Consider the following 12275-nt stretch of genomic DNA (forward strand, 5'->3'; position numbering starts at 1 on the left):
CGTCTAGTAGAAAAGGGGAATTTTGCAAACTTTCCCTTGCTTGATTCTGTTATTGCGAAAAATGAAAAGAATACAATTATACCCGACATTGTAATACATTTAAGACGATAAAGAGAATCATTTAATGGATATTTTTCTACCGGAAATATTACCAAAACTCAGAGGTGGATACTGAATCCATTTCTATTTGACTTAAATTTGATGGATGATAGTGATCTGAAAAAAGATTAACTTATTGAAATGGGAGCAACTGGACATGTTCAAATGGAATTCGAACAATTAGAATTGCAACAATTCTGGTGTTCACAGTTACAACGTTATCCAGAGTTGGCGAACAGAGCACTGCAGTTACTCTTACCCTTTGCTACCACCTACTTGTGTGAAATGGGATTTTCATCGCTTTTGCATATAAAATCTGAAGCGAGAAATCGCTTAAATGCAAGTGATGACTTGCGCGTATGTCTTTCAAAAAAGGAACCTGGCTTCGCCATAATAATAATGAACAAACAACCACAGACTAGTCATTAATAAAAATAATATTGTTTTGTGTTTATATAAAATGTACAATGTTTTTCAATAAATAATAAGTTTTGCAAAAAATGTATTTTTCTAGACTAAAAAATTTTAAACACATTTTTCAATGGGGTACGACTCGCTAGAAAGGTTAAGAAACACTGCTTTAAATCATAAATACTTCATTATTTCATAAATCATGATTTCATATTTTTAATTTTATAATTTCTACATGCCATCTTACTAGATTTAAACCGATGATCTAATATCCGGAAAAATCCCAAATCGGGAATCGCCGAAGTTCCGACGAGTCCGAATTTTGGACTGTGTGCTGTAAATCCAATTAAAGGTTACACATTTTCTTTTTTTTATGTGTGTGGGGGGGGAGGTGTAAATAGTATACCATGAATTTCTAACTGAATATATGATTAATAAACTTTTCTTTATTGCTAGCTCACTGAATGTTGTGTAAAAGTGCTTGTTACAGCCTTTAAGGAAGTAGTTTTAGCAGAGTGTCCATCAATGATCAAGAATAATGAAACAGAAAGTAAGTCTGTTTAATAAACTTCCATTTTTCAGTGCTGCATTTTGGTCTTAGTTAGAACTAAGCATTATTTTAATTATGATGGGAAGTAATTTACATAAAAATTATAGTATTGCTTAATTTTTTGAGGTGGGTAATTAAAATGTACTTTCCATCTTTTATATAATAAAAAAGATGCAATATTTTGTTATTTGAATTTCGTTGTTTTTTCTTTCTTTTTAATAAATAAAATGATCTTTCAGAGCTGCAATTAATGTTCAAATTAATGGATAGAGTTCCTGATGGTATTATCCCTATGCTGAAAGATTTAGAACATCACATTATTAGTCAAGGTTTAGCTGACATGATTGCTTCTGCAGATATCATAACGCAGGTATCTTTGTTACTGTACAATTGCATTATATATCTTTTTGATTATTTGTTAAATTCATTAATGTGAAATTTTTAGTTTGTTACTGACATCATCATGTAGAGTATAATTCATCTGACTGAGAACTAAAATTTGAAATTAACCAAAATTTTCTGGGTAACCTAACTGATCAATGTGAAGTTTGATAATTCAGATCTGAAATTGACTAAGAGGAATTTATTGATATGGGATTTAATAATCCAGGTATCAAATTAACTGAAATGCCTCTTATAAAAACCTGAAGTTCTAACCATCCCCAAAATATTTGTTCTTGAATTAGCCATTGTTCTATATTTATCCTATGTTCTATAATTTATCTTTAAATTAAATATTTAACGGAGCATGCAGAATTACTTATTTTTATATTTTACTTTATTTGAAATCTGCTTTTGTTTATCATAACTAAAAATAAATCATTAGAGATAACAGGTATAGTTACTTGCAGAAATCTGAGTAGATTGACAGCCTGAAAATGGCTAAAATTATAAAAGGTAATCCTGTATATTCTTTTCTGTGGGAATGAACATTGATTTTTTCCCATATTTTTATAATTTTGATAAACATATTGACAAAAGGGAGGAAATAAATTGTCTTTTCATGCTAGATAATAACTAACAGAGATACAATCATTATTGATTGTGAAGGAAACTTTTGTCTTTAAAAAACTCAAAAAATCTTTAAAAAAGCCCAAATTTAAAAATAAGATGATGCAGTATACAATAACAACAATAATACTCAGATGCTATTAAAGATTTTTTTTTTTTTTTTTTTTTTTTTTTAAGGGGACTATAACCAGCTCCTTCAAGTTGCTCCATTTTATATTCCTTCCAGCAGTCTGAATAGATCACTGATCCGTCTTGTACATGTTGAATAATTTTTTCCATTAGAGCACTAACATCTGCATTCGAGATTTGAAAGTCAGTGCATTCTCATCTTCCTGCCATATTCCTTCAAAACTCCTCTGTCGTGGAAGTACTCGGCTGCTAATGTCCTTACATTGGATAAACAAACTGTCATCGATTTCAACTATTTTATTGGGACTGCCTATTTATGCATCATCATTCCATTGAATCTTTGCATGGGAACACTTTTCCTGCATATTATTGTTCCAACCAGTTGCAGCATTTTTACATATATTAAGCTATTTGTCACACTATTTGATGGACTGCCCAAGAAATCATAAATCTTAATAGCAGAGACCAACGGTATTCTGGTACCACTAAACCAGTTTCCAACATGGAGGCCTTTCTTTTTACGATTTTTAATGCCATCAAATGGTTTCATCATTACATATGGTTTCCTGGTGTGGCTATTTTTGCAAACTCATTTGTCTAGTAAAAGACCTCTTTTTTGAAAAAATGATATGGCACCCACCTCTTTATTTGGTAAACTAAAGATTTTTAGCTGCACATTCGCAAATAAAAAGATTATTAAAAAAAATTAAACGTGAATTTGAAAATGTTACCTAAAGTGAAACACAATGATAATTTACAAACACATGGTTTATCAGAGGTTCAATCTCGGTGGCTGCTATAATAAGGAAGTACCACAAAAATGTGTAGAAAAACATAAATTAAATAAAAAAAGTATTTAAATCAGAATTCAATTCAAAATAGTCCTGTCCTTTTTTTAAAGATTTTTAGTTAGCTGCAAAGTAAGATGTTGAGCATTAGAAACTAGTGAGGCAATTAATCTTTTGTAAGTAAGTAAGATATTGAGTGTTAGAAATGTAGGTAACATATGTAAATAAAGTCTTTAAAGAATGTATAAATTAAGTACCACTTTTTAATCTTCACTGTGTGTTCTTTTCCATCACTCCAGCTTCCCTCCTCCTAAAAAAGTAAAGGTAAATAAATGAAAAGATACTTAAGCCTCTTACCAGCAAGGCTTGCATATATACGTATATTGCATATATATGTATACATGGCCTAGAATGTTTTTTGTGATGTCTGCATATATACTTGCATCTTAAAATATGGCCAAGAAATTAAGGTAATGTATTGAAAGTCCAGGAGCATTTGGCATTAAAATAAAAAAAATATATCTTATGGTAGTTTTCGAGAATTTGAAATACCTTGCTGGTCAGTGGCTTGGGGATAAGCTCTCGGGAGTACCTGCTTTCAGGAAAGTCGACTGTGTTTGCGACTGTGTTTCAGTTTGCATATAGCTCCGGCTAGCCCTAACACAGGAATCTGTGTTCCCTTGTTGGGCTCCATGGTGGGCGGGGCCATCGGACCCGAATCTTATATTTTTCAATCATGGCTTCCCTTTTTATTTTAAAAAAACCTGAGTCAAATGACATGAATCAAGATATTGAAATCAACAACAAATCAGTGAGCAAGAAAATTCGTACCGATGCAAATGCCAAAGAAACTACTGAATGTCCTTGCTTTGTTGTTGTTTCCAGTGCCTCTGAAGAATTGAAAAAGATGTCTCCTTTACTTTTAAACAAATACATTCATTCATTCATGCATAGGTGAGCCAAGAAACATAAAGCGTCTCCGTTCTGGAGACCTGCTTATTGATACCGTTTCAGCCACCCAGTCTGCTTCACTTTTACAACAAACCAAACTTGGACAGGTATCTATAACTGTGTCAGCACACAAAACACTTAATTTCTGTAGAGGCGTGATCTCTGAAGTTGACCTTCTGTCTAAGGTCTGTTTTAGAAGAAGAGTTCATGTCCGAGTTAGCTGATCAAAAGGTTTGTGCTGCCAAGCGGATCAAGATGCGTAAGGAAGGTCAGTTGATTGACACAAAACACATGATCCTGACCTTCAAATTGCCTGATCTGCCGAAGAATATTAAGGCTGGATATCTAAATTGCCCCATAAGACCTTATATTCCAAACCCCATGCGATGCTTCCAGTGCCAGCGTTTTGGCCATTCCAAGATGTCCTGTCATGGGACCCTGACGTGCGCTCGGTGTTCGTCGGTTGGCCACGATAGCGATAAATGCACCGCTGCAGCACTGTGTATTAATTGCAAGGGGGACCATCCAGCATTTTCCCATTCCTGTCCAAAATGGAAATTAGAAAAGGAAGTCCAGACCATAAACGTTTCTAGGAACATTTCATATGCCGAAGCCAGGAGACAAGTTCAAAGCACACAGCCTCAATCAAACAAATCGTATGCCAGCGCCATTAAATCAACATACACTATAGCCACCCAAACTTCCATAAGTACACAGACTCCATCAAATAAAACCCAGCAACCTGCAAGCAAGAAAAAGGAAAATACAACACATGTCGTACAAAATAAGGAAATAGTTATTCAAAGCAGACCAAAACATGTCCCTCCAAAATCAATTAACAAAAATAGAAGTCCCAGCAATAGTTCTGTAATTAAAATGATTTCTGAATCTACAGATTCAGATAGTATGGAAGTGGAAGAGAGTCTAGAAGTTCCCAAACATCTGCTTCCGCACAAAACTAAAAAGGAACACAGAAAGAACAAACATCAATCATATGGCCACCCTCGTCTCATGGAACTGTCGCGGTTTCCACCAAAATTTGCTTGACATCAAAGCTATGATCAATGCTTATCATCCTGTGTGCTTGGCAATACAAGAGACAAATCTGAAACCAGATCAACATGCAAAACTTCAGAGGTTTTCTCTCGTCAGGAAGGATAACCTTGCAGGTGAGCGTGCCAGTGGAGGTGTATGTCTCCTCTTCTCACTGGACTATCCCTCAAGTTCCTTTCCTTTGACGACATCTCTCCAAGTTGTCGCTGTACAAGTGAATTTTCATATTATAGTTTCAGTCGTTTCTCTGTATTTGCCTCTTAATGAACATATTGATCAGCAGGATTTAAATGAACTTGTGGCTCAGCTGCCTGAGCCTTTTATCATAATGGGTGATTTTAATGGCCATAGTTCGTTGTGGGGAAGCAAAGACACCAATTCACGAGGAAGACAAATTGAGCAGGTAATTGAAGACCAATTTAATTGCCTTTATCTCCTGAATAATGGACAGGACACTTACTTCCATGAACCTACAAGGACATTCCACGCTCTTGATCTAGCCATCTGTTCACCATCTGTATTGCCCTTCTGCAATTTTGGTGTTGGAAGTGATCTGTACAACATCGATCATTATCCCATTCTTTTATCTCTTGCACGAAAAAGAGCGAACCCCATGTCAAGACTCCCTCGGTTCATACTGGATAGGGCAAACTGGGAACTCTTCTCTTCCTCTGCAGAGCTCACACAGAAAATGGTAGAAGATGTGCTTATTGATGATGCAGTAGAAGCAGTTACAACTGATATTACTCAGGCAGCTATGCTCTCCATTCCTAGAACATCAGGAAAAATAGTAAAATACTCGAAACCATAATGGAATCATGACTGTTATGAGGCACTGAAAAAACAGAAAAAAGCATGGCGAATTTTTCCTAGATACCCAACTCTGCGAAACCTGATGGCATTTAATAGAGCCAAAGCAAATGCATGAAAAGTAAGGAGGCAGAGCCAGAGGGATTCCTGGATTTCATATGTGTCATCAATAACATCCTCTATGCCTAGTAAGCGGGTTTGGGAGAGAGTTAGAAAAACATGCGGCATATATAAAGACCACTCACTTTCCTTTTTGGAAAAAGATGGCCGAGTGATTAGCTCTATATAAGAAATTGCGAATACTATCGGTGAGACATATGCTGCCGTTTCTTCCAGCAGAAACTATTCACCTGCATTTCTTTCTATCAAGCAGCGCTCTGAAATATATTCCATCCCATTCAACTCTACCATATCTGAGTCTTACAATACAGACTTTACTATGCTTGAATTAAGGAAAGCTTTGTTGCAGACACACAGATCTAGTAAGGGTCTGGATGACGTGTATTATGAAATGCTAAAGCATCTGTCCTATAAGTCACTGACTGCCCTTCTCACACTTTACAACAGAGTGTGGAAGGAGCATATTTTTCCAAGTGCATGAAGGAGAGCTGTTGTAATTCCTATTGCTAATCCAGGGAAAGATCTAAGCGATCCCTCCAACTATCGGCCAATTGCCCTTACCAGGTGTGTATGCAAACTGTTTGAAAAGATGGTAAACAGCCGCCTAGTCTACTTGGAAAAGAAAAATATTATATCGCCTTATCAAAGCGGTTTTCGAAAGGGGAGAACGACCGTAGATAATATGCTTATTTTCGAGACATCTATTAGAAAAGCTTATGTCAGAAGAAGTCACCTAGTCTCAATATTCTTTGACATTGAGAAAGCTTATGATAAGGCACAGAGATACGGTATATTTCGGGATCTTCGTGAGAGTGGCTTGCGCGGCAACCTACCAATTTTCATTCAGAATTTCTTGAACACTGGGACTTTTCAAGTAAGGATTGGCTCTGTTTTGTCGGATGTTTTTGAACAGGAAGAGGGTGTGCCTCAATGTTGTGTGCTTAGCGTAACCCTGTTCAGTTTAAAAATAAACTCTGTATTAAAAGAACTTCCTCTCACCATCTTGGGATCTTTATATGTTGATGATTTACAGATTAGCTGTCGAGGGGCAGACATGAGATATGTAGAGTGGCAATTGCAGATGGCCCTGAATAAGATCCAAGAATGGTCAAACAAACAGGGATTTACTTTTTCCAAACAAAAAACTTTGTGTGTGCACTTTTTTTGTGTGTGCACTTTTGTAGGAAGCGAGGTCTCCATCCTGAGCCTAAGTTATATCTGAATGGTACAATGCTTGCAGTTGCGCCCAAAGTAAAATTTTTAGGAGTGACGTTCGACCGAAAATTGACTTTCCTCTCTCATGTTTCAAACCTGAGAAAGAAGTGTTAAAAAACACTAAATATTTTAAAAGTTTTGGCGAACACCTCCTGGGGTGCAGAGTGTTGCTCTATGCTTCGCATTTACAGAGCTCTTGTTCGCTCTAAACTGGACTATTGCTCAGTTGTTTACGGATCCGCCCGATCATCAGTATTGTTAAAACTGGATCCTGTTCACCATCAAGCTCTGCAGATTTTTTCAGGACTTCTCCTGTCCAGAGCATGTATGTTGACTCTAACGAACCATCACTTTATCTGAGGCGTGAGCAATTGTTCCTTTTGCAATATTTTAATATTCTATCGCAACCTGAACATCCTAATAAGCCGTGCGTACTTGATAATGTGTAACACTTTATTTGAAACACGTCCATCCTGTGTTCCTACCTTTCCTTTAAGAGTTCACCCTGTCATTGAGGAACATTTCCTCTCTGATATGTGCCCCCAAGCAGTACAGAATTTTGAAATCCCACCTTGGGAAAATTCACGGACTCAGCTTCTTGATGTTTTCAAACATCACGTGAAGGCAAGCACTAACGAGATCATTTACAGACAACTCTTCGCTGAGCACAGGCACAAATATAGCAGTTATTATCCGATATACACAAATGATCATACCGGTCAAATGATCATATCGGGATGGCATTTGTATTTCAAGATTACATAGAGGGCAGATGCCTGCACCATGCTTTTTCAGTCCTAACATCTGAACTAACTGCAATATATTATGGTCTTTTGTACATCTCAAAGCTCTGTCACAAAAAGTTCATAGTTGATACGGACTCGTACATTGCTCCTAAATCTTTGGAAGCTTTTCCCAACACTCAGAATCCTGTGGTAGTGGATGTTCTCAAAATTCGTATAAACCTGAAGATTCGAGGATATGAAATCCTGTACTGCTGGGTTCCCGGGCATACGGGAATAAAGGGAAACGAGCTTGCAGACATTGTGACAAAATCTGCTGTTGAACTGTCCAGCCACCATATCCCTTTTAGAGACATCTGCTGTGTCATCAAGAGGAAGATTCAGAAAAAATGGCAGCAAATTTGGGACGTTCAGCTTAACAACAAGTTGGGAAATGTAAAGCCCAGAATCGAGCATTGGGATTTTGCTGAAAATCGTAAGGAGGAAGTTCTTTTGACTCGCCTCAGAATTGGTCACACTAGAGTGACACATAACTGCCTTCTGAAAGCTGAGAATGAGCCTGTTTTTTCAAATTGTAATGTTTGTGTATCTGTCCTTCATATTTTAATTAAATGTCCATATTTTAATAGTCTTCGTCAGAAACATTTTAACAGCTGTGACTTACCTCTCGACCATTTAATCGGAAGAGAGGCTAATTGTAATTTATTTTATTATTTTAAAGAGACTGGCTTTTACTACCTAATGTAATTTGTTTAGAAGATTGTGTCTTGGATTTTTAATGTGTGCTTTTGCCTTGTTTTTATATGACTTCATCCTCTGGATTTGGTACATTTGTCCACTTGTTTTTATTTATTATATTTTAATTTCATCATTTGTAATCATCCCATCCTATGTTTAGCACGTTTTAATCATCTTTGGTTTTGCGCCAATAAACTCTCACTCACTCACTCACCCACCCTTGCTGATCAGAAGGTTAAGAAAAGAGACTGCGGAGAAGCATATATGTATTCTTCAAATCGCTGGATATTTTATATTTTTTTATGTAAATTTAGGGGGATGTGTGTTCTTTGAAGCATAATTCTTGTAATGTATTGAAATAGGGTTTGTACGGTCCTTAAGATTCCTTAAAAGTCCTTAAGTTTTTTGGAATCGATTTTTGGTCCTTAAAAGTCCTCAATTTCGACCAAAATTGGTGGAAGGTCCTTAATTTTAATCATCTGAAATTTCTGTCTGTTTTTACGACTGCCATTTTGAGTGTGAATTAGCATTTTGGAGGAATATTTTTGGTGCTTCGCTCACAAATATCATTAATTTTTGAATGGGTGAATGTGTCCATGGGTTATAATTTGTTCCTATTTCTAATATAAATGTTGGGATAGAGTTTCTGATCAAGAAGTGAAACATAAGCATTTTGAAATTATTTAATTTTTTTCTAATGAAGAGCTCTAAAAGAACTTTTCACTTTTGGGGATGTGCATTTTTTTATGAAATGGCTCTTTTTGGCGATTTTAAAATCTGTTTCTATAGAGAATTTTTTATTCTGAAATCTGGGAATTTTTCGATGATTTTTTGAGAACATTATAACATTGATTTTGAATCTGAAAGGCAAGGAAGGTATAATGCTATAAAGCATAATTTACAAAACAGTTCTTAGCAAAAGCAAAATAGCAATGTAATTAATTTAAAATGTCTTTTTAATTTTTTCATGGTAAGAGTTTTCCCAAGTAATTGTTTCAGAATATTCAGAATTCTCAAAATATGCATAACTTTTCTCTATAAAATTAATTTTACACATTTTTCCCCTCTGAATTTTTTTTTCAAAATATTTCTGGCTTTTTGCTGTTACCGAATTGGTAGAGGTAATTTTTCTGTTAGGATTTTGGACATTGTAGCTTGGAAAGTTTAGAAAAATTTGAAGGCAAGATTTATAGACCCACGATTCACGATGTGTCACTAAATTCTAAAAATTCTACCAGACCATATATATTTCATAATTCTTTTGAATATTAGAGATAAGAAGTAGTTTATGAGGCGAGGAGAAGTACGATTGTACTCATATGCCTAAAGAAATAAAATTAACAGCTTTTTCTATACATTCTAAATGCATTTAGTGATTTTAGAATAACAGAAATCTTTAATTAAATCCAAAAATTCTAAAATGAAAAGGAGACGTGGAAGAAAGAAACTGAATACATAATGAGAAAGAAAATTATTCTTCAAAGACGTGTACAGATATTATCACGTAAATTACCTAGTTGTTTATAATTTCAGTCTTTACTATAATTTCCCATTTATATTTTCTCACCAGAATGCAAATCACTTAGACAGTTTGTAAACAGAGATTTTTGGATTTTATGATGAGAGTGTGTTTCTGACCTCTCATCATAAAATTTTGATAATTTGATAATTTTCTCATCATAAATTTCTCTTTGCATTATTTCCTGCCAGCTCTGATAATTTGTAATTATTCGTCTTTACATTACCGCTGCTGACATTTGAATTTGTTATTACAATAGAGTTACTGAGCCAGCTTAAAATGAAATTAAATTGTAGTATAGTCTTTGATCACTAGTCTATTCTTAGTTTGAATTTGATTCTTATTGCTTAATTACATCACTACGAGCTGTAATTGATTTTGTTAGCATAAGAACATATCTGTATGTTCTAAGTTCTTTTTAAATAAGAAGCTTATTTAAACCTTTGTCTGACTTTGTAGTTACTTTCAGATATAGCGACAATTATATATGATTTATATATAATATTTCAGATATAGCGACAAGATATGTCGGGGTAGGGGGTGGATTATTTAACTTTTACCAAATCCCTCATAGGTACATTTTGGAGAGGTTGATAGGTTAAGAGATAAAACACGCAGAAACTACCCAGAACATTGTCTTGCGTATTGAGACAAATTTCTAACTGTTAGAAAAATGCTTAAAGAGAGGGAAATCGATATAAATTAGCTAAAATGTCTGGAAAGGCTTCAAATTAAAAAGGTGCATGAATATTTTGTTGTTGCTACAAAACATAAATGTTTTGTCGCTTTTAACGTGTAATTATCCTAATATTGTTTAAGAATCAATGTCATAGATTACATGTATTTTAAACTGTGAAATTTTATTAGTTTGTGTAACAAATATTGTTAAAAAATATATAAAATTTAATAATGCCCATGTAAATCCACAATGATTAAGGTTATCTAATACCCAATTTAATTATAACTAACTGCTTACCTTTAAAAATTATCTCTGTATATTAAAGCGAGTTATTGCCTTTCATTAACCCTTACCATGGTCACAAGATTAAACACAAAAATGTAAAAATTCATGTAAAACCTATTCTTCACATCTAGTGAGACTTAAAATAATATAAAACAACTTATCACCTCTGGTGCTTTAGTTGATTATTAGAACCTTAAAGTATTGGGTTGGCAACTAAGTAATTTCGGATTTTTTTTAGAAAATCAAAGACAATTTTTTCATGGAACTAAATAACTTTATTCTGTAATGTATTGCCCATTTTGATCAATGACCTTTGCCATCTTTCAGGCAGCATCATAATCCCACATTCATAAAACTTCTGGTTTTTATTAGCAAAAAACTGAATCAGGTATGATTTGACATCATCATCATCATTTTTGAAATTTTTACCATTCAAGGAGTTTTGTAAAGATCGAAACAACAAGTAATCAGATGGTTCAAGGTCAGGACTATATGGTGGATGTGGCAAAACATTCCAACCAAGCTCCAATAATTTTTGCCGAGTGACCAAAGTTGTGTGTGGCCTTGCATTGTCATGATGGATTACAACACCTTTTCGATTTGTCAATTCGGGCCACTTTTCTTCAACTGCATTTTTTAATTTCGTTAGTTGTTCAATGTAGACATCAGAATTGATCGTTCGATTGGGTGGTAAGAGTTCAAAGTAGACAATTCCTTTGTAATCCCACCAAACTGATAACAAAACCTTCTTTTGATGGTTCTTACCTGGCCTGCTCCACGATCTTTTCCACTTGATATTGTTGTAAACAACCCATTTTTCATTGCCAGTTATCAGTCGTTTTAAAAATGGATCATTTTCATTACGTTTCTTTAGCAAATCGCAGGTGTTAATGCGTTGCGTTAAATGCGTTTCTTTCAGTTCGTGAGGAACCCATGTATCGAGTTTTTGAACATAGCAAAGTTGTTTTAAGTAATTTTCAATGCATGTATGTGATACATGAAGCTTCTCTGCAATCTCACGTGTTGTACTGTGACGATCCGAATCGATTATTGCTTTGATTAGGTCGTCATCAACTTCAACTGGACGACCAGAGCGTTTTTCATCTTTGAGTGAATAATCACCAGAACGAAATTTGTCAAACCAATTTTGACACTGCTGTTCTTTTAAGGCTTC

At 34.8% G+C, this 12275-nt stretch overlaps 1 protein-coding gene across 2 annotated transcripts in view; it reads left to right on the top strand.

Moving 5' to 3' along the window:
- LOC118196911 (cullin-5-like) overlaps nt 1-12275 on the top strand; it is a 142848-nt gene that overhangs the window by 42194 nt on the left and 88379 nt on the right. For both annotated transcript variants that reach the window (XM_085823892.1, XM_085823893.1), the window contains exons 7-8: nt 967-1060; nt 1300-1430. In XM_085823892.1, coding sequence (XP_085680018.1) covers nt 967-1060; nt 1300-1430 — 225 coding nt within the window. The remainder of the gene's footprint in view (nt 1-966; nt 1061-1299; nt 1431-12275) is intronic.

Source organism: Stegodyphus dumicola, chromosome 9, assembly GCF_044657685.1.
Source record: "Stegodyphus dumicola isolate Sdum_Otavi_A_Nest chromosome 9, ASM4465768v1".
In the NCBI taxonomy this organism is placed as follows: domain Eukaryota; kingdom Metazoa; phylum Arthropoda; class Arachnida; order Araneae; family Eresidae; genus Stegodyphus; species Stegodyphus dumicola.